The sequence below is a fragment of the Camelus ferus genome, chromosome 20, assembly GCF_009834535.1.
Source record: "Camelus ferus isolate YT-003-E chromosome 20, BCGSAC_Cfer_1.0, whole genome shotgun sequence".
Taxonomy (NCBI): Eukaryota; Metazoa; Chordata; class Mammalia; order Artiodactyla; family Camelidae; genus Camelus; species Camelus ferus.
In genome coordinates, this window is record NC_045715.1 from 21,477,409 (window position 1) to 21,501,489 (window position 24,081).

At 35.8% G+C, this 24,081-nt stretch overlaps 1 protein-coding gene across 1 annotated transcript; it reads right to left on the minus strand.

Moving 5' to 3' along the window:
- Positions 1-1,428: 1,428 nt before the first annotated feature.
- On the minus strand, positions 1,429-23,547 carry LOC102509489 (butyrophilin subfamily 2 member A1-like). Its single transcript, XM_032463518.1, has 10 exons — positions 23,520-23,547; positions 21,242-21,262; positions 18,339-18,359; positions 11,181-11,201; positions 8,278-8,298; positions 4,502-4,522; positions 3,561-3,587; positions 3,044-3,070; positions 2,474-2,500; positions 1,429-2,296 (listed from the first exon to the last, which is right to left on the minus strand). Exons 1-10 carry the CDS (start codon positions 23,545-23,547, stop codon positions 1,761-1,763), a joined length of 750 nt encoding a protein of 249 aa, XP_032319409.1. The 3' UTR covers positions 1,429-1,760.
- Positions 23,548-24,081: the final 534 nt, after the last annotated feature.

Genomic DNA, 24,081 nt, shown 5'->3' on the forward strand with positions numbered 1-24,081 from the left:
TCCAGATTTAACCTTTTTATGAGGACACCAGTAATGCTGGATTAGGGACTCACCCTACTCCAGTATGACCTCATCTTAGCCAATTACATTCATAAGGACCCTAATTCCAGATAAAGTCACATTCTGAATACTGGGGATTATGACTTCAACATGTGACTTCTGAGGGTATGGGTTGGTGGTGGGGGACACAATTCTACCCATAATATAGAGTATGCATAGGAGGAAATGGGAAACAGGGAAATATAAATAGACTATTTAGATAACCATTCTGAGAAGTTTGATTATGAAAAGAGAATGAGTTAGGAGAGTATATTGGAGGACACAGAGTTGATGGAAAATTGTATTGTTTTAATTTTAACCAGGGAAAGATTTAAAAATTTTTTAGGTTTATGGGGAGAAGCTTGTACAAAAGCTAAGAGGAATAATTGGTGGATCCAAGTACCAGAGAGGCAATACAGGATGGATGTGGGGAAGAAGAATTGGTGCTTCCTGTAAAGGAAGAGGAATATTTCTTTTAATATAACAAGGAGGAAGGAATAATGGCGAGGTGCACAGTTAAATAGGTTTGTTATTTGCATACAGTACCCTTCTGATAGATCCTTCTTCTTCTTCCTCTTACAATTATATTTTTATTCAAAGAGGGAATATAGTCATAAACTGAGAATAAGGGCATAGTAGAGTTGGAAGTTTAAAGAAAGTGGAATTTTTTTTACTGAAATTGCCTGCAAAATAAGGGAATGCAAATGGCTGGAGATGCATAGGAGGATTATCAGATAGTGCTGGTGTCCAAGAATTGATATATAGGTACACATGTATGAAGGAAACAATCTACTCATTTGTGTGGAATGTTATGGCAGACTAAGCTGCCAGTATAAGAAATGGATAATTAGATTAATTTGGAATTTTGCCAAGTTGATGTGACAGAAGGGCAATGACACCAGTATTTTCATTTATTAGTAAGAGAATACTTCAAATTATTAGCCATGGCACCTAAATAAGAAAGGGCAGGAAGTTAAGTCAGGAGTGACTCATGATCAGGAGAAATTGAGGGGCCTAATGAAAGTGACACCCTGGAAGAGAAGCAGTAGCTAAGTAATCAAGGACTGGAGTTTACAACTCCAGTTTCACCTGTATATTCAGTTGTGGATGTCATTTGCAGCCAAACGTAAGGGGAGAGTGCAGCAGGAAGGGTGAGAATCAATCACAAGTGACAAATATCGAACATTTAAATTTAATTGAGATATAAAAGTTTATTTCTCACAGAAAAGAATTTGAGAATTGGGCATTGCAGTAGATCCATGGAGTTGTCAATAATGCAAGTTCATTTTAATTTCTCTGACATCCATGTCATATTACAGGGTCATATATGTTCTTTGAGTTCCATCCATCATGACATATTACAGCCAGAAGAAAAAGTAAAGAAGAAAAGACACAATTTCCTTTTAAGAACACATCTTTATAATTCAGCATTTAATACACCACCATCATTTAGTCATATACAACAGGGGAGGCTAGGAAATCTAATATTTATACGAGGCTATCATAGGAAAAGGTAATAATAAGAAGAAATCTATAACTAAAGAAGAAGGAGAAGTGATATGAAGGACAATTTTAAGTCTGTGTCCCAGAGCTTCATCTTGAGAATGATCCAGTAAGGAGTAGAAAAAATCAATTTATATCTCATTGTGGGAGAATTGTGATCTTCATGGGGCCCCAAAATAATCATTTTTCATGGAGAGGTAGGCATATGAATTACAACATCAGTAGCTTTCTCCTTCCCCTGGACAGATGGTTAGGGGGCCTGACTCAGAGGACCAAAGTCTGAAAAGTGGCCTTAGGACACCATAGAATGTATTCTGGGGAAAGGTGAAAATGTGGGATCCAGCTGTCATGTTATAGAAAGATACATCTCCAGCCTCATAATCTAGGAATACCCCTACTCTAAGGAGAGTTTCTTTTAGAATAAGAGACGTTACTGGGGAGGTGAGGGCCCAGTATTCTCCCTTGTAGAGCCTAATGGCCCAGAAACCATTCTGTGGGGACATTGTGACTCTCCCCTTCCTTGTTACAGTATCCCTACAAATTCCCAAGTCCCAGGATAGCATGTCCTCAACCTGTACTTCCCAGTAGCATCTCCCTGAACTGATGTGTGGCTGACCCAGCACACAGGGAAGGGAGTCAAATCTCTGTGGGGAGCTGGGTAGATCTTGACATGTTTCTTGCCAGGTAACTTGTCTCCCTTTTTCAGACAGGAGGAGGGCAGGATGGGCAGTGGCTGCATCCAGGGTCACGTTTACTGCAAAGACAAGTGGACCATCACGTTTCTGGGAAGGGTCTTAGTAGGCCTGGGCCAGAAGATTCCCATTCTGTGAGGACTCCTCTGGCCCTGGGTAGACCCAGCTCACTTCCACCCAACATTCTTCCAGACTATCCCACAAAGGTCAAGGTCCCTTGAAGATCATCATAGGCTCACCAGCTTCGAATTCTTCTTTCCTCCAATCTGCAAGGAAAAAATAAACATGAGAACCCATCATATGAAAGATGAAGCTGCCTGTCTGTCCAAAATACTATGAGTATAAATTCCCTAGGATTAACTCAAAGGTAATAGCAACCAAAGAATATACATTTTCAAACCTTGAACTTCTTTTTACAGTCTACTGAATTATGTCTGACTTGAGATACCAATGTTACTCCAGTATAAATATCTATAATTTATTTAGGATGTTTGAGAGGAAGTAGGGAACACAGTGTGTCTGACCAAATAACTTAATTTTCACTTAGTTTCCTTAGATTTTAGCAAGTGAACTGCTCTACACATGCTCAAAACACAATGTAAGATGCAATTAAAAAAACAAAAAAACTGCTAAAATGTAATGTTTTAAAGACATGATTATCTGTTAAAATATTGAGTAATCTATGACATTCATGTTGTATATGCTTTGGAGTTCCTTTGATTTTCAGTATATTGTTTCACACACTGTAAGTGTTCATTTAAGGTATCTTCAATAATAGGACATTCTTCATCAGATTCCACATCACTCACCAGCATATAATGGTGCGTTCCTCCAGACTGCAAAAGAACAAAATAGGAAACCCTTTACCTTCTTTTCTTCCCTATTTTCTCTCATTGTCTTTCCCATTTCTTCCTGTCTTTGTCCTATTTCTTCTTTTGAATCCCTTGGACTTCCTCTATCCATTCTGTATTGCTTTCATATTCCATTTTTTTCAAACATGATAATAAAAACGGTTAGGTGTAAGACAGGTAGAGATATAGAGGCAAGAAAAGGTGGGAGGGACAGAGGAAGAGCATGAAGGAGGAGCAGCAAATAAAGAAAAGAAAGAAGGAAGGAGGAGAGGAGGAAAAACATGCTGAATCACTTCTCATTTACACTTCAGAGAGAATACATTGAAATTACAGAAATTCAAGTAAAGAAAAACAAATGCTTCTTTGCTGAATATAGACATTTTTATTTTACTTTTGCATCCTATCCTCCTGTTATAGGGGAAATACCCAAGAGAGATGGAAGAATGGAGATTTCTGAGAGATAAGCATTACTCACCAGACTTAAATTGAGCCTTCCTCCTATCTGAGAGAAAATACATGAATACACATATATATGACAAGATTTCTTAATATTATAAAAAAGATGCAATTAAAGCCATTCATCTGCTAATGTCTGTGTCTGCATATTGGTCAAGTAATGCACATTTAAAAAATGATGAGAGAAATCTCTAAAGTCCATTCCAAATGAAAAATTTGCTTCAATTTGAAGAATACTATCTAATATGAAGGGTCATCAGAATTTAAACAATTCTTGTAGTGAGGTACTAAAAAATGTTGTAGGAATACCTTACAAAATAGCCTTAGCCTAAAGAGATACATTAGCACTGAAGTTTCTTTGAGTGAAAAATGCAATGCAATATAAAATATCCTGAAAACAATTTGTTGAATATTGTTTGAGTGAATTAAAATAAAAATGAAAGAAGAAGAATAACTAAGTTTGGGAAGAGAAAATAAGCATGGAAAATAAGGAAAAATGTTTATAGACATTGGACCACATGAAGGTATGGTCAAAAAAAGGGAACTACCAAATCTCAGATTTACATGTGACATCAGTAATAGACAAATATATAAAAGGCCAACAACAAGAGATACTTATAGTAGATGAAGTGTGTAAATCAAAAAGAAAACCTTCTGTCTCTCACCAGGGTTGGAGTCTACACCACTTACTTTAAACTGGGCCAATGTTATATACATAACAACGGACACACCATCTCAGAAGACATGCTTGAGGACCCAAGTTAAAGAAAGCTTTCCACTAAACAGGTAAAAATACATTCTTCTTAGTCTAATCCCCTTCATTTAACCAACCTTATAATGAAATTATCTGGAAGATAGTAACTTAAGGCTATATTAAAGGAAGGGAAGAAAACACAGGGAAAATATTTCTACAAAATACATCTTAAAAAAAAGTCAGAAAAAAAGTTACCAATTTCATACCAATTTCAGCCTGACGTTTTTCTGAAAAATAAATTAGAAAATACTCATATAAATGTCAAGGAAAACCAACACAGAAAATAAAAATAAGAATAAAATATCCAAGCATGGAATTCCTAATTCAAAATATTGACCAAAATACATAACTAGTAAAATGATGAAATAATTTTATGACAAATGTTATCGTGGTAGAAGTATATTGAAATTGATTTTTAGTTTTGCAAATGTTTCTAAGTCACATTAAGAGAGGTATTTTAGTGAAACATTATTTGTATAATTAGTGGTAAACACATGTGTAAGTCCTGAAAAAGTTCTTTTTAGAAGATGCCACAGCCATTGAGAAACTGAATGACTGTCTGGGTACAATGTTTTTGCAAGGAATTGAGAGACATGGCTCTACCAAAATTCGTTCCATTCTTAACAGTAGAGAATTTCTCATCAAACAGATCTTTTGACAACAAACAGAAAATGAAAGGAATAAAATTGATGCTGATGACTGGCTCATGTATATGGGGGAAATGCAATTCACAAAAATGAGTTAATGGAGGGAAACAAATGCTACACTCATATGAGCAGTGTTAGAAAGCTGTGCTTTGTATACGAATTTGATTTCTTTCCTGTAGTGTAACTCTAGGCTTTATTGATGTCCCTTAAAAATCGCTCATGCATAAATATTAGAGCAGAAATAAGTGAAACAGACACTAAAAAAAAAAAAAGAAAGAAAAAGAAAAAAGAAAAGAAAAAAATCAATGGAACTAAAAGCTGGTTCCTTGAAAAGATAAACAAAATTGCCAAACCTTTAGTCAGACCCATCAAGAAAAAAAGAGAGAGGGCCCAAGTTAATGATGTCAGAAATGAAAAAGAAGTTACAACTGACACTACAGAAATACAGAGGCTCGTATGAGGCTACTATAAGCAACTGTATGCCAAAGAAAGGACAATGTAGAAGAAACGGACAATTTCTTAGAAAAGTACAATTTTCCAAGAGTCAACCAGGAAGAAATAGAAAATATGAACAGACCAGTTACCGGTACTGAAATTGAATCAGTGATTTAGTAACTTGTAACACACAAAAATCCTGGATCAGTTGGCATCACAGGGGAATCCTCCCAGTTAGAAAAGAGTTAACACCTATCCTTCTGAAACTACTCAGAAAAATCGCAGAGGAAGGAATACTTCAAACTCATTCTATGAGGCTAGCATCACCCTGATACGAAAACCAGACAAAGATACCACACACACAAAAGGAAATTACAGGCCAACATCACTGATGAACACAGATGCAAAAATCCTCAATAAAATGCTAGCAAACCAAATCCAACAATACATTAAAAGGAGCAAACGCTATGATAAAGTGGGATTTACCCCAGGGATGCAAGGAATTTTCATCACTCCCAGGTCAGTCAATGTGTTGTACCACATTAAGCTATTAATAAATAAAAGCCATATGATTAGCTCAATAGATGCAGAAAAAGCTTTCCCTAAAATTCAGCATCCATTTATGACAAAAAAAAAAAGTCTTCAGAAAGTGAGCATAGAGGGAATCTCAACATAATAAAGGCCTGAACATAATACCTCAACATAATAAAGGGCATACATGAGTATAGCTCATCAATGAAGTCAGTAGTGTTGCAGGATGGAAAATTAATATAGAGAAATCTCTTGCATTTCTATATACTAATAATGAATTATCAGATAGAGGAATGAAAGAAACAATCTGATACCATCAAATCATAAAGAATAAAATACTTAGGAATAAACCTACCTAAGGAGGTAAAAGACCTGTACTCCAAAAACTGTAAGATGCTGATGAAAGTAATTGAAGAAGACACAAATAGATAAAAGATATACTGTGTTCTTGGACTGGAAGAATCAGTATTGTTAAAATGACCATACCACCCAAGGCAATCTACAGACTTAATGCAATCCCTGTCAAATTACCAATGGTGATCTTCACAGAATTACAATGAAAAATGTTAAAATTTGCATGGGAACACAAAAGATCCCAAAAGGCAGAACAATCCTGAGAAAGAGAAATGGAGCTGGTGTAATCACACTGCCTGACTTCAGACTAAACTACAAAAAGCTACAGTAATTGAAACAGTATGGTACCAGCACAAAAGCGCAGACATACAGATTAATGGAACAGAATAGAGAGCCCAGAAGTAAGCCCATACATTTAAGGTCAACTATTCTATGACAAAGGAGGCAAGATATACAAAGGAGAAAAGAGCCTCTTCTGTGGTGCTGGAAAACTAGACAGCTACATGTGAAAGAATGAAATCAGAACATTCTCTAACACCATATTAAAAAATAATCTCAAAAATGGATTAAAGACCTAAATGTAAGACCAGATACTATAAAACATCTAGAGGAAAACATAGGCAGAACACTCTGACAAGAATCCCAGCAATATTTTTTTGGATGTCTCTCCTAGAGAAATAGAAATAAAAATGCAAATAAATGAATGGGACCTAATCAAACTTAAAACGTTTTGCACAGCAAAAGAAATGATGAGCAAACTGAAAAGCAGTCTACGAACTGGGGGAATATATTTGTAAATGATGCGACTGACAAGGGATTAATTTCCAAAATATACAAACAGCTCATACAGCTAAATATATATATCTATGTATAAACTTATATATATATATATATATATATATACATACATACTATGTATAAAAATATGTATAACTATATGTATAAATCCAATCAAAAAATGGGCAGATGATCCAAATAGACATTTCTCCAAAGAAGACATACAGATGGCCAAGAGACACATGAAAAGGTACTCAATATCACTATCAGAGAAATGCAAATCAAAACTACAATAAGGTATCACCTCACACGAGTCAAAATGGCCATTATCAAAAAGTCTACGAATAATAAATGCTGGAGAGGGTGTAGAAAAAAGTACCTTCCTACAGTGTTGGTAGGAATGTAAATTAGTACAGTCACTGTGGAGAGCAGTATGGAGGTTCCTGAGAAAACTAAAATCAAGAGTTACCATATGATCCAGCAATTCCATTCTTGGGCATGTACCCAGAAAAAAACTCTAATTCAAAAAGACGCATGCACCCCCATGTTCATAGAAGCACTAGGTACAATATGCAAGATGTGGAAGCAACCTAAATGTCCACGGGCAGATGAATGGATAAAGATACACACACATACATACATACAAAGACTATTACTCAGCCATAAAAAAGAATGAAATAGTGCCATTTGCAGCAACATGGATGGACCTAGACATTATCATACCAAGTGAAGTAAGTCAGGCAGAGAAAGACAAACGTATGATATGACTTATGTGTGGAATCTAAAAAATGATACAAATTAACTTTTTTACAAAACAGTAAGAGACTCACATTCATGGAAAAGAAACTTACGGTTACCAAAGGGGATAGCAGTGGGGGATGGGAGGTCAGAGAAAGATAAATTAGAAAGGAAGAACTCATCTCTCTCACCAGGTTTTGAATCGGAACTCTTCCTTTAAGCGCTGGGATAAAATCATGTGCAAAACAATGGGCAGTCAATCTGAGAGGACAGCTTGAAGAACCCAAGTTAAAGAAAGCTTTGTATTAAACAGATAAAACTACATACTTCTTAGCCTAGTCCCCTTCATTTAACCAACCTTCTAATGTCACAGGCTATATATGGTAATTATGGTATTCATCTGGAAGGAAGTAACAATGCTATATCACAGGAGGAAAAGGAAGCTAAGAAAAAATATTTCTAGCAAATACATCCAGAAAATAATTTCAGAAAAAAGTTACCATTTTCATCCTGAAGGAGTTCTGAAAAGTAAATAAAAAAAAGACTCATGTAAATGGCAAGGAAAACCAACACAGAAAATAAAAATAAGAAGAAAATTTCCAAGCATGGAATTCCTAATTCAAAATACAGACCAAAATACATACTTAGTAAAATAATGAAATAATTTTATGACAGATGCTATCTTAGTCGTAGAATATTGAAATTGATTTTTAGTTTTGCAAATGTTTCTGAGTCACATTAAACAAGATGTCTTTAAGTGAAACGTAATACGTATAATTAGTGGTAAACATATGTGTAAGCCCTGTAAAGGTCTTTTTAGAAGATGCCGCAGCCATTGAGAAAGTGAATGACTATCTGTCTGGGTACAATGTTTTTGCAAGTCTGATGGTTTCTAATTCTTTGCATTTAACAAAACTGTGATAAAATTAATTATGTTGTCAATTGATAGGGTTTTCAAGATAAGCTCTGAAAGCCTGAACACTCATTCCTATTTTATCATCTACTGCAGGAAGTCAAGGAATTGAGAGACATGGCTCTAGCCAAATTCGTTCCGTTCTTCACAGTAGAGAATTTCTCAGCAAACAGATCTTTTGTAAACAAACAGAAAATGAAAGGAATAAAATTGATGCTGATGACTGGCTCATGTATTTGGGGGAAATGCAATTCACAAAAATGAGTTAATGGAGGAAAACAAATGCTCCACTCATATGAGCAAAGTGTTAGAAAGCTGTGCTTTGTATACGAACTTGATCTCTTTCCTGTAGTGTAACTCTAGGCTTTATTGATGTCCCTTATAAATCTCTCATGCAATTTCAAGACTAGCTCATTTATAGAATGGGCATTTTGTTGAAAGACAGCATTTGGCAGTCCTTACAACTTACAGAATTTAAGTTTTTATGTACTATGCACACATTTACTTGCCCTACACTCTTGGAGGAAACCTCTCAGGTGGTGTTATATCCACTGTGTGGTCTTTTGACTCATCTCTCTTGTATTTGCTAGACTAAAACATCAGTGAACACTGATCTCTGTCTCTCAAGTTACAACCTTCCCACATTTAGATGCCTTTTAGGATATAATTCCTCACTTGAAAAGAAGGTGGAAAAATATTATCTCATATACATTCCTATTAGGAAAAACTCATCATTGTGATTTAAATATCAGGAAGGGAACAGAAAAGAGGTGTTATGTAGCAGTAAAGAGGGATCTATATTAAATGAACCCATCTTGGAGAAAAGTGATAGGTCAGAAGTTTAAAATACCCAAATTTGACACATATCTTAGGGGTAAAATTCTGTTCACCAGAAGACCCTGTCTTCTTGATTGCAATGACTAGAAATATGAAAGAGGTTAACAATGGCATATATTGAATAGCAAATGAAGATGGATAACCTAAGTTGGAAGGATAAGATACGTGACATAAAGTCGCGTAAAAACACATCTCTGTTTCCAGTAAGGGAGTTGATCATTAAGAGTTGAAGGCAAGGGCACAAGAAATATATGAGAAAATCACAAGGTACACAGTGGAATACATTATTTGTACTTGCCCTTTCTCTGTTTACTCATCTCTAAAAAGTAAAAGGAAGAAGTAAACAATTCGTTCCAAATCAAAGCATAATGTCAGGAAGGAAGGAGAACAAAAATTGGGATCCCTTTCATAGTTTACTCTGTGGTGCAACTTGTGAAAACTGGAACCATAAGGTTCCAAAGGACATCTGACCAATCAGAGGCAATGTTGTTTTACATCCCTCCATCACTTCATGTAAAGGGAACTAAATTAAGAAATGAAACCGTAAGAGGAGATAGGGCAGGAATTCTTTGGGGATGTACAAAATCAGTCATTCCTCTTTCATTGGGCCGTCCTTCTTCACAACAAAATGCAGACATACACACAGGGATGAGACAGGCACTTAAAAAGTGATGAGGAAGCATACACCCATGTGTGCAAAACTGGATCTGTAGCAGTAGTCGTATGAGACGTACGACATACATTAAAGAGATATACTCTTAAATTCCACTCCCAGGAAAACAAGAATGTAATAGAAATAGTCACGAGAAAGGGAGAATATTAAAGTTTGAATAATGTCTCTTGCAAGAGAATAGTGCTTGTGTCCTTCACTCAATATTTTCAGTATTGGGAGAGATATTTGAACTTTCTTTAAGATATATAATTCTTCTAAAAATATTTAATGGGATTTGCAGTTTGCTGATTTGATAATTGTGTCAACGAATGCAAAAGAATAAAGAATAATGAGTAGGGTTGGAGTTTGTTTTAACAAGGCAGGAAAAGTTAAGTAACACATGTAGATATCCGGGAATATTGTTCATATGTTCAAAGACAGGGGAAGAGCCCAAGTTTACACTTCACTGAAGAATGATATCATATACTACGCAAGCTTGGAAAGGGCAGTGAACAGGGAAACTTAGCACTTTCGATGTCTTCTCTCATCACTTAAGGTTTTGAAGACATATCAAGTGCATGATGTAGTGGCCCCTCAAACTTGGAATGCCTGACAGAGGTACTATGTTTGGAAGTTTCCTACAAATATATATAGGATAGAAACCATCTCCCTATCAGCTTAATGCCTTTCATCTCACCACCTTCCTAAGAAAATCATGGCAAACCTGTGTGATGCAGAAGAATCCAGTCTTTATAGGGAAGGCATGGCATGAAATGCGAAGAGAAGGAATGGAAAAGTAGAGAAGGGAGGGAGACAGAAATGGACAGAACTGAAACGAGAGAAGTCCAACACCGAAAAATTTGGGTGGAACTAGTAGACATGCAGAAGAAAGGTTTTCCAAAGCAAGGCATATAGATAAAAAAGGTCAGGAAATGTTAAAGACATCAAGAAAGCAGTCATTTTAAAGGGAGTCAAGAGTAAAGGGATATCAGAAAATTTACCAAGCCTTCTCCGAAGTTCTTCTGAAAAATAAATGGAAAGATAAATGTAAATTTCATGGGAAATAACTACAGAAAGAATTCAAATTTACTGAAAAGTTTATATTTAAAATTAACCATATCCAGTTTCAAACGAACACACACACACACACACACACACACACACACACACACACACGTTGGCTCATAGGTCAGTATTGGCCAGAGATATGCTATAGTGCACGAAAAGGGGAGAAGTGGAGTTAATTTAATTTATCGAAAAACTTTAGGTATATTAGTTCTGATGTTCAATTTGTAAACTTATTCTTGATCCCTTTGATAATATTTAGGTTCCTGTTGTTCCATTTGTTACCTTTAGTATGGTCGTTGGATGCTTTTAAATATATTAGTCAATTCTCATCATTGTGGTGAGTAGCTCATACGAACTTGCCACAGACACAGTATGAGGCAATACTGAAACACTGTTCTTAAAGGTAATAATACAAGGTCCGGTTTCCTGGTACCTCTTTTCACAACGTTATTTCCACTGATTAATTTGCAACCTTGTATTTGAGTTTCTGTTTTAATTTATGCATGAATGAATCTTATCTCAACCAAATCACATGGGTGCTGAATCCAGGAGAGAGAAAGGAATGGTTTCTCTGAGAGAGATTCTATGTCCCACCACACTTTTATTGTGCTTCCTTCTATCTGAGAGAAAATATCTAAACACACATACATGAAATAGGTTTTCTGAGCATTATGAAGAAGCTACAACCCAAACTCCACATCTCTTAATTATTATTGTTTCAACATTTTCATGTCCCACCCATTTGGTCTTTAAATAGGTAGATCTCTGAAATCCAGTCCATTGAAAACATCAGTACAACATAAAGAACAGCGTGCGATATGTAGGGATATAAAGTTTTAAGCAATTCTTGTGTTATGGTATTAAAAAGAGGTGTAGAATATTTTAGAACATTGACTCAGTCTTTAGTGATATATCATCCATGAAGTTCACCTGAGTGAAACAAGTACGTATAAAGAACCCAAAGGAAGAGTAATTTGGTGAATTAGTAATCAAATGGGTAGGAGTGAAAATGAAAGAAGAGTAATAACTATGGTTGGAATTGAAACTGACCAGACATGATCAGGCAAAAATATTTGTATACATTGGATCACTTGGGAGTATGGTCAAGAGAAGTGGACAAGCAAGCCTCAAGTTTAAACTTACCATCAGTTATAGACTAATGTGTAAGTCAAAAGGAGAAACTTGAGAGCCTTGTGTTTAGGCAGCCACAAGCAGGCCTTCACAGTGGAGACCTGCTCCTAACATGCTCCATGGTTGAGTGGAGCTGGTGGTGAGGCTCCCCAGTTAGATAAAACTCTTGATGGGGCTCCACAGTTGGCATCGAGGGAGAGAGAGAGAGAGCACGAGAGAGCAAGTGAGAGCAGCCTGAGATGGCTCCGTATATCTTATGGTGCTTAAAATATTTTGTGATTTTAAGTGCACTGCTGGGACGCATAGGATGTCACCTACAGAGGACCACTTCTCCAAGGTCGAGAAATGTAGCTGACCTACTGCATACATGAAAATGCAAGTAGCAATTTAGAAAAAATGAGATGGCAGAGGAATATGTTCCAGGTGAAGGAACATTATAAAACCCTAGAAGATGAACTGTATGATGTGGAGATAGGCGATGTACTTGAAAAAGAGTTCAGAGTAATGATCAAAGAACTTGGGAGGAGACTGGATGCATAGAGGTAGAAATGAGAAGTTTTTAACAAAAAATTAGAAAATATAAAGAACAACCAAACAGAATTGAAGAATACAATAACTGAAATGAAAAATACGCTAGAAGGAATCAGTAATAGACTAAATGAGGCAGAAGAACAGATTAGTGAGCTGGAAGACAGAGCAGTGGATGTCACTGCCACTGAACAGAAAAAAGAAAGAAGAATGAAAAGAAATGAGGAGAGTTTCAGAGACTTCTGGGACAACATCAAGCTTGCTCATATTCATGTTATATGAGTCCCAGAAGGAGAAAAGAGAAAGAAGGGGCCTGAGAAAATATTTGAAGAGATAGTAGCGGAAAACTTTCCTAACTAAGTTAGAAAGAAAAGAGTCATCCAAGTCTAGGAAGTGAAGAGAGAATTAACCCACAGAGAAACACACCATGACACAATGTAATCAAATGACAAATTAAATATAAAGACAGAATATTAAAGGAACGAGGGAAAAGCAACAAATAACATAGAAGGGAGTTTCCATAAGGCTATCAGCTGATTTTTCAGCAGAAATTCTGCAGGCTGGAAAGAAATGGCAAAATATACTTACAATGATGAAACAGAACAACCTACAATCAACAAGACTCTACCTAACAAGGGTCTCGTTCAGATTTGACAGAGAAATCCAAAGCTTTACAGACAAGCAAAAACTAAAAGAGTTCAGCACCACTAAGCCAACCTTACAACAAATGTGAAAGGAACTTCTCTAGGCGGAAAAGGAAAGCCCGAAACTACAAGCAAGAAAATTATGACCGGGAAAAGCTCCCTGTAAAGGCAAACATACAGTAAAGGTGGAAACTATCCACACACAAACTAATAGGGAAGTTAAAAGACTAAAGTAGTAAATCATCTGTATCCACAATAAACAGTTAAAGAATACATAAAACAATTAGGTGTAAAATATAAAATCATAATAATTGTGAAAGGAGGAGAGTAAAAATGCAGGGTATCTAAAGTGCATTGGAAATTAAGAAATCATCAAACTAAAACAAGCAATTATCTATCTATCTATCTAAATAGACAGATAGATAGATAGATAGACACCACCACTGTCTATTTAGATAGATAGATAGATAGATAGATAGATAGATAGATAGATAGATAGGTATATATATAGACTGCTACACAAACACCTCATGGTAACCACAGAAACAAAATCTATAATATATATACACACAAAAAGGAAAGAAGAATCCAAACGTCATATTAAAGATAGTCATCAAATCACAAGAGAAGAAAACAAAAGGAGAAGGGGAAAACAAGACCTACAAAAACAAATCCAAAAAAATTAAGAAAATGGCAGTGGGAATATACACACGGATAGTTAACCTTAAACATAAATGGGCTAAATGCTCCAATCAAAATACATAAAGAGGCTGAATGGATACAAAAACAGGACCAGTATATATGCTGCCTATAAGAGACTCACATCAGATCTAGAGACAAATGTAGACTTAAAGAAAGGGGATGGAAAAAGGTATTCCATGCAAATGGAAATCCTAAGGAAGCTGGATACTTATTTCAGACAAAATGGACTTTAAAATGAAGAGTGTTACAAGAGACAAAGAAGGACACTACTTAATAATCAAGGGATCAATCCAAGAAGAAAATATAACAACTATAAATATATATGCACACAACATAGGGAGACCTAAATTATAAGGCAAAGGTTAACAGACATAGAAGGAGAAATTGACAGTAAAACAAGAATAGTAGGGACTTTAACACCCCACTTACATCAGTGGACAGATCATACAGATAGAAAATCAATGAGGAAACACTGGCCTTAATGACACATTACAGCAGATGGAGTTAATTGACGTCTAGAGAGCATTCCATCTTAAAGCAGCAGAATTATCGTTCTTTTCAAGGTACATGGAACATTCTCCAGGATAGATCCCATGCTGGGTCAGAAAGCTAGCCTCAGTAAGTTTAAGAAAACTGAAATCGTATCAAGCATCATTTCTGACCACAATGCTATGAGGCTAGAAATCAACTACAAGAAAAAAAACTGTAAAAATGCAAACACATGGAAGGTAAACAATATGCTATTGAACAACCAGTGGATCACTAAAGAAATCAAACAGGAAATTTAAAAATTACCTAGAGGCAAATGAAAGTGAAAACACAATGATCCAAAACCTGCGAAGCACAGCAAAAGCAGTTCTAAGAGGGAAGTTTAGAGCAATACAAGCTTACCTCAGGGAACAAGAAAAATCTTGGATAAACAACCTAACCTTACACCTAAAGCAACCAGAGAAAGAAGAAAAAACAAAACCCAGAGTTAGGAGAAGAAAATCATAAATATTAGAGCAGAAAGAAGTGAAATAGACACTTAAAAAAAAAAAAAAGAAAAGAAAAAATCAATGGAACTAAAAGCTGGTTCCTTGAAAAGATAAACAAAATTGCCAAACCTTTAGTCAGACCCATCAAGAAAAAAAGAGAGAGGGCCCAAGTTAATGATGTCAGAAATGAAAAAGAAGTTACAACTGACACTACAGAAATACAGAGGCTCGTATGAGGCTACTATAAGCAACTGTATGCCAAAGAAAGGACAATGTAGAAGAAACGGACAATTTCTTAGAAAAGTACAATTTTCCAAGAGTCAACCAGGAAGAAATAGAAAATATGAACAGACCAGTTACCGGTACTGAAATTGAATCAGTGATTTAGTAACTTGTAACACACAAAAATCCTGGATCAGTTGGCATCACAGGGGAATCCTCCCAGTTAGAAAAGAGTTAACACCTATCCTTCTGAAACTACTCAGAAAAATCGCAGAGGAAGGAATACTTCAAACTCATTCTATGAGGCTAGCATCACCCTGATACGAAAACCAGACAAAGATACCACACACACAAAAGGAAATTACAGGCCAACATCACTGATGAACACAGATGCAAAAATCCTCAATAAAATGCTAGCAAACCAAATCCAACAATACATTAAAAGGAGCAAACGCTATGATAAAGTGGGATTTACCCCAGGGATGCAAGGAATTTTCATCACTCCCAGGTCAGTCAATGTGTTGTACCACATTAAGCTATTAATAAATAAAAGCCATATGATTAGCTCAATAGATGCAGAAAAAGCTTTCCCTAAAATTCAGCATCCATTTATGACAAAAAAAAAAAGTCTTCAGAAAGTGAGCATAGAGGGAATCTCAACATAATAAAGGCCTGAACATAATACCTCAACATAATAAAGGGCATACATGAGTATAGCTCATCAATGAAGTCAGTAGTGTTGCAGGATGGAAAATTAATATAGAGAAATCTCTTGCATTTCTATATACTAATAATGAATTATCAGATAGAGGAATGAAAGAAACAATCTGATACCATCAAATCATAAAGAATAAAATACTTAGGAATAAACCTACCTAAGGAGGTAAAAGACCTGTACTCCAAAAACTGTAAGATGCTGATGAAAGTAATTGAAGAAGACACAAATAGATAAAAGATATACTGTGTTCTTGGACTGGAAGAATCAGTATTGTTAAAATGACCATACCACCCAAGGCAATCTACAGACTTAATGCAATCCCTGTCAAATTACCAATGGTGATCTTCACAGAATTACAATGAAAAATGTTAAAATTTGCATGGGAACACAAAAGATCCCAAAAGGCAGAACAATCCTGAGAAAGAGAAATGGAGCTGGTGTAATCACACTGCCTGACTTCAGACTAAACTACAAAAAGCTACAGTAATTGAAACAGTATGGTACCAGCACAAAAGCGCAGACATACAGATTAATGGAACAGAATAGAGAGCCCAGAAGTAAGCCCATACATTTAAGGTCAACTATTCTATGACAAAGGAGGCAAGATATACAAAGGAGAAAAGAGCCTCTTCTGTGGTGCTGGAAAACTAGACAGCTACATGTGAAAGAATGAAATCAGAACATTCTCTAACACCATATTAAAAAATAATCTCAAAAATGGATTAAAGACCTAAATGTAAGACCAGATACTATAAAACATCTAGAGGAAAACATAGGCAGAACACTCTGACAAGAATCCCAGCAATATTTTTTTGGATGTCTCTCCTAGAGAAATAGAAATAAAAATGCAAATAAATGAATGGGACCTAATCAAACTTAAAACGTTTTGCACAGCAAAAGAAATGATGAGCAAACTGAAAAGCAGTCTACGAACTGGGGGAATATATTTGTAAATGATGCGACTGACAAGGGATTAATTTCCAAAATATACAAACAGCTCATACAGCTAAATATATATATCTATGTATAAACTTATATATATATATATATATATATACATACATACTATGTATAAAAATATGTATAACTATATGTATAAATCCAATCAAAAAATGGGCAGATGATCCAAATAGACATTTCTCCAAAGAAGACATACAGATGGCCAAGAGACACATGAAAAGGTACTCAATATCACTATCAGAGAAATGCAAATCAAAACTACAATAAGGTATCACCTCACACGAGTCAAAATGGCCATTATCAAAAAGTCTACGAATAATAAATGCTGGAGAGGGTGTAGAAAAAAGTACCTTCCTACAGTGTTGGTAGGAATGTAAATTAGTACAGTCACTGTGGAGAGCAGTATGGAGGTTCCTGAGAAAACTAAAATCAAGAGTTACCATATGATCCAGCAATTCCATTCTTGGGCATGTACCCAGAAAAAAACTCTAATTCAAAAAGACGCATGCACCCCCATGTTCATAGAAGCACTAGGTACAATATGCAAGATGTGGAAGCAACCTAAATGTCCACGGGCAGATGAATGGATAAAGATACACACACATACATACATACAAAGACTATTACTCAGCCATAAAAAAGAATGAAATAGTGCCATTTGCAGCAACATGGATGGACCTAGACATTATCATACCAAGTGAAGTAAGTCAGGCAGAGAAAGACAAACGTATGATATGACTTATGTGTGGAATCTAAAAAATGATACAAATTAACTTTTTTACAAAACAGTAAGAGACTCACATTCATGGAAAAGAAACTTACGGTTACCAAAGGGGATAGCAGTGGGGGATGGGAGGTCAGAGAAAGATAAATTAGAAAGGAAGAACTCATCTCTCTCACCAGGTTTTGAATCGGAACTCTTCCTTTAAGCGCTGGGATAAAATCATGTGCAAAACAATGGGCAGTCAATCTGAGAGGACAGCTTGAAGAACCCAAGTTAAAGAAAGCTTTGTATTAAACAGATAAAACTACATACTTCTTAGCCTAGTCCCCTTCATTTAACCAACCTTCTAATGTCACAGGCTATATATGGTAATTATGGTATTCATCTGGAAGGAAGTAACAATGCTATATCACAGGAGGAAAAGGAAGCTAAGAAAAAATATTTCTAGCAAATACATCCAGAAAATAATTTCAGAAAAAAGTTACCATTTTCATCCTGAAGGAGTTCTGAAAAGTAAATAAAAAAAAGACTCATGTAAATGGCAAGGAAAACCAACACAGAAAATAAAAATAAGAAGAAAATTTCCAAGCATGGAATTCCTAATTCAAAATACAGACCAAAATACATACTTAGTAAAATAATGAAATAATTTTATGACAGATGCTATCTTAGTCGTAGAATATTGAAATTGATTTTTAGTTTTGCAAATGTTTCTGAGTCACATTAAACAAGATGTCTTTAAGTGAAACGTAATACGTATAATTAGTGGTAAACATATGTGTAAGCCCTGTAAAGGTCTTTTTAGAAGATGCCGCAGCCATTGAGAAAGTGAATGACTATCTGTCTGGGTACAATGTTTTTGCAAGTCTGATGGTTTCTAATTCTTTGCATTTAACAAAACTGTGATAAAATTAATTATGTTGTCAATTGATAGGGTTTTCAAGATAAGCTCTGAAAGCCTGAACACTCATTCCTATTTTATCATCTACTGCAGGAAGTCAAGGAATTGAGAGACATGGCTCTAGCCAAATTCGTTCCGTTCTTCACAGTAGAGAATTTCTCAGCAAACAGATCTTTTGTAAACAAACAGAAAATGAAAGGAATAAAATTGATGCTGATGACTGGCTCATGTATTTGGGGGAAATGCAATTCACAAAAATGAGTTAATGGAGGAAAACAAATGCTCCACTCATATGAGCAAAGTGTTAGAAAGCTGTGCTTTGTATACGAACTTGATCTCTTTCCTGTAGTGTAACTCTAGGCTTTATTGATGTCCCTTATAAATCTCTCATGCAATTTCAAGACTAGCTCATTTATAGAATGGGCATTTTGTTGAAAGACAGCATTTGGCAGTCCTTACAACTTACAGAATTTAAGTTTTTATGTACTATGCACACATTTACTTGCCCTACACTCTTGGAGGAAACCTCTCAGGTGGTGTTATATCCACTGTGTGGTCTTTTGACTCATCTCTCTTGTATTTGCTAGACTAAAACATCAGTGAACACTGATCTCTGTCTCTCAAGTTACAACCTTCCCACATTTAGATGCCTTTTAGGATATAATTCCTCACTTGAAAAGAAGGTGGAAAAATATTATCTCATATACATTCCTATTAGGAAAAACTCATCATTGTGATTTAAATATCAGGAAGGGAACAGAAAAGAGGTGTTATGTAGCAGTAAAGAGGGATCTATATTAAATGAACCCATCTTGGAGAAAAGTGATAGGTCAGAAGTTTAAAATACCCAAATTTGACACATATCTTAGGGGTAAAATTCTGTTCACCAGAAGACCCTGTCTTCTTGATTGCAATGACTAGAAATATGAAAGAGGTTAACAATGGCATATATTGAATAGCAAATGAAGATGGATAACCTAAGTTGGAAGGATAAGATACGTGACATAAAGTCGCGTAAAAACACATCTCTGTTTCCAGTAAGGGAGTTGATCATTAAGAGTTGAAGGCAAGGGCACAAGAAATATATGAGAAAATCACAAGGTACACAGTGGAATACATTATTTGTACTTGCCCTTTCTCTGTTTACTCATCTCTAAAAAGTAAAAGGAAGAAGTAAACAATTCGTTCCAAATCAAAGCATAATGTCAGGAAGGAAGGAGAACAAAAATTGGGATCCCTTTCATAGTTTACTCTGTGGTGCAACTTGTGAAAACTGGAACCATAAGGTTCCAAAGGACATCTGACCAATCAGAGGCAATGTTGTTTTACATCCCTCCATCACTTCATGTAAAGGGAACTAAATTAAGAAATGAAACCGTAAGAGGAGATAGGGCAGGAATTCTTTGGGGATGTACAAAATCAGTCATTCCTCTTTCATTGGGCCGTCCTTCTTCACAACAAAATGCAGACATACACACAGGGATGAGACAGGCACTTAAAAAGTGATGAGGAAGCATACACCCATGTGTGCAAAACTGGATCTGTAGCAGTAGTCGTATGAGACGTACGACATACATTAAAGAGATATACTCTTAAATTCCACTCCCAGGAAAACAAGAATGTAATAGAAATAGTCACGAGAAAGGGAGAATATTAAAGTTTGAATAATGTCTCTTGCAAGAGAATAGTGCTTGTGTCCTTCACTCAATATTTTCAGTATTGGGAGAGATATTTGAACTTTCTTTAAGATATATAATTCTTCTAAAAATATTTAATGGGATTTGCAGTTTGCTGATTTGATAATTGTGTCAACGAATGCAAAAGAATAAAGAATAATGAGTAGGGTTGGAGTTTGTTTTAACAAGGCAGGAAAAGTTAAGTAACACATGTAGATATCCGGGAATATTGTTCATATGTTCAAAGACAGGGGAAGAGCCCAAGTTTACACTTCACTGAAGAATGATATCATATACTACGCAAGCTTGGAAAGGGCAGTGAACAGGGAAACTTAGCACTTTCGATGTCTTCTCTCATCACTTAAGGTTTTGAAGACATATCAAGTGCATGATGTAGTGGCCCCTCAAACTTGGAATGCCTGACAGAGGTACTATGTTTGGAAGTTTCCTACAAATATATATAGGATAGAAACCATCTCCCTATCAGCTTAATGCCTTTCATCTCACCACCTTCCTAAGAAAATCATGGCAAACCTGTGTGATGCAGAAGAATCCAGTCTTTATAGGGAAGGCATGGCATGAAATGCGAAGAGAAGGAATGGAAAAGTAGAGAAGGGAGGGAGACAGAAATGGACAGAACTGAAACGAGAGAAGTCCAACACCGAAAAATTTGGGTGGAACTAGTAGACATGCAGAAGAAAGGTTTTCCAAAGCAAGGCATATAGATAAAAAAGGTCAGGAAATGTTAAAGACATCAAGAAAGCAGTCATTTTAAAGGGAGTCAAGAGTAAAGGGATATCAGAAAATTTACCAAGCCTTCTCCGAAGTTCTTCTGAAAAATAAATGGAAAGATAAATGTAAATTTCATGGGAAATAACTACAGAAAGAATTCAAATTTACTGAAAAGTTTATATTTAAAATTAACCATATCCAGTTTCAAACGAACACACACACACACACACACACACACACACACACACACACACACGTTGGCTCATAGGTCAGTATTGGCCAGAGATATGCTATAGTGCACGAAAAGGGGAGAAGTGGAGTTAATTTAATTTATCGAAAAACTTTAGGTATATTAGTTCTGATGTTCAATTTGTAAACTTATTCTTGATCCCTTTGATAATATTTAGGTTCCTGTTGTTCCATTTGTTACCTTTAGTATGGTCGTTGGATGCTTTTAAATATATTAGTCAATTCTCATCATTGTGGTGAGTAGCTCATACGAACTTGCCACAGACACAGTATGAGGCAATACTGAAACACTGTTCTTAAAGGTAATAATACAAGGTCCGGTTTCCTGGTACCTCTTTTCACAACGTTATTTCCACTGATTAATTTGCAACCTTGTATTTGAGTTTCTGTTTTAATTTATGCATGAATGAATCTTATCTCAACCAAATCACATGGGTGCTGAATCCAGGAGAGAGAAAGGAATGGTTTCTCTGAGAGAGATTCTATGTCCCACCACACTTTTATTGTGCTTCCTTCTATCTGAGAGAAAATATCTAAACACACATACATGAAATAGGTTTTCTGAGCATTATGAAGAAGCTACAACCCAAACTCCACATCTCTTAATTATTATTGTTTCAACATTTTCATGTCCCACCCATTTGGTCTTTAAATAGGTAGATCTCTGAAATCCAGTCCATTGAAAACATCAGTACAATATAAAGAACAGCGTGCGATATGTAGGGATATAAAGTTTTAAGCAATAAACAAATAGAGAGGGAAATTTAATACATTTTCTGTATTGTTTCTGCTACGTACCTGATAAATCTTTTCATGATTTCTTTTGAAATTACTTAGTCTTACTACTCAGTTTTTTATCTTTATTAAGTTATCTGACTGCTGCTAAATATATACACTCATTGCTCCTATAGTGTTACCTTTACTATATATAATCACCAAACACTGAATTACAGAATCCTGAACTACTCTCTCAGAAGATATTTGGGTGAGGTTAGGTCAGGTTCATGGGTGCCTCTATTCACATAATTTTGTTTACTGATTCATACATAACTGTATTTTATGGGAGTTTGCTTTTAACTTTGCCTCAGTGAATTTTACTTTCACAAAGTTGGATGAAAAGACAAGAAAGGAAGTATTAAATGGCAGTAAAAGGGCTTCAACATCAAATGACTGAAACTATCTTGGACAAAACTTTCAGATCAGAAACTTTAAAAATGGAAAAAATTTACATATTAATTATTAGTAGTATATATTTGACAAAAAGGATATTTTTTGCACAAAATAGCAAGGACGGGATAAATCAAAGGAAAATGAGCATTGAATAACAAACGAGGACAAAAAAAACCCCATACAAAACAGAAACAGACTTTTAGACATAGAATAGAAACTTGTGGTTGCCAGGCGGACTGGGGGTGGGTCGGGACTGGGATTTCAAATTGTAGAATATATAAACAAGATTGTGCTGTTAGCACAGGGAAATATATACAGGATCTTGTGGTGGCTCACAGCTAAAGAGAATGTGACAATGAATGTATGTATGTTCACGTGTAACTGAAAAATTGTGCTCTGCACTGGAATTTGACACAACATTGTAAAATGACTAGAACTCAATAAAAAAAGTTTAAAAACATGAAAAAAAGACATATGAAGATAAACTTCAGTTGAAATAACAATAAAATGATAAAAATATGATATAAATTTATAAATGTAGTTTGGAGTTGAAAAAGATAATCATTGTGTTACTGAGCAGGACCCTGGTGTCATCAGTTACCATCTGGTATCTGTAATGGTGTTTGTAACGGCCTAACTGTATCGTGGTTTAAAGGGTTTTTCTCATGCTCTTGCTGACCAGGGGTAGGCTGGAGAGGAGGGAGGCTTCGGTGATCCACCCAACCCCCTTGTGTTGCTGTGTGCAGGGATCATGCTCAGTGTCCTGCTTTTGCCCCCAGTGCTCTGCTTTTGACCTTGGTACCCTGCGTTTGACCTCAGTGTTCTCTTCTTGACCCCAACACCTCAGAAACGGCATTTGGGTGTTTTGTGCATCTTGCTGTTAATAACTCTCCCCAAGTGCAGGTGTCTGCAGTTGTTTTTGGCCCTTTGTGGTTTACTTGTATCCTGTTGTTCAAGCTGCAGCATTCAACTTGCAGCAGGAGGTCCCAAGTCTCAGCCTGCTTAAAAGGATAAAAGCACTTATCAACCTGACTTTAAATGGCACAAGTTTTTCTCTAGAGCTCTTTTCCATAGACCTCACCTTCCTACGCATCCTTTATTCTAGGTAACATGAATATTAAAAGAATCCCATACCCAGCTGAGGGAAAGGAGCTGCTGCATCTGCAAAATCAAGAATAACTTTGCAACAATTTGTTACCCTATATACAATCTCTGTGGAAACTAGCTTGGACCCTTGAACTTTTACTCTAAAACCACCTGCCTTCTTTACCCAACAGGCTCACAGTGTTAGAGGCATCAGCCCACTGTGATCTCCTTTGCCTGGCAAAGGAATAAAGCTGCCTTTTCTACTTCATCCAAAACTCTGCCCTTGAGTCTTGATTCAGTAAGCAGGATAAATGGCCATGTTTTAGCAACAATTGAGCATTGAAGACAAATGGTAAATAAACAGATGAAATATAACAAAATACAAAGTGTAAAATATCAATGGGACTTGCCTTT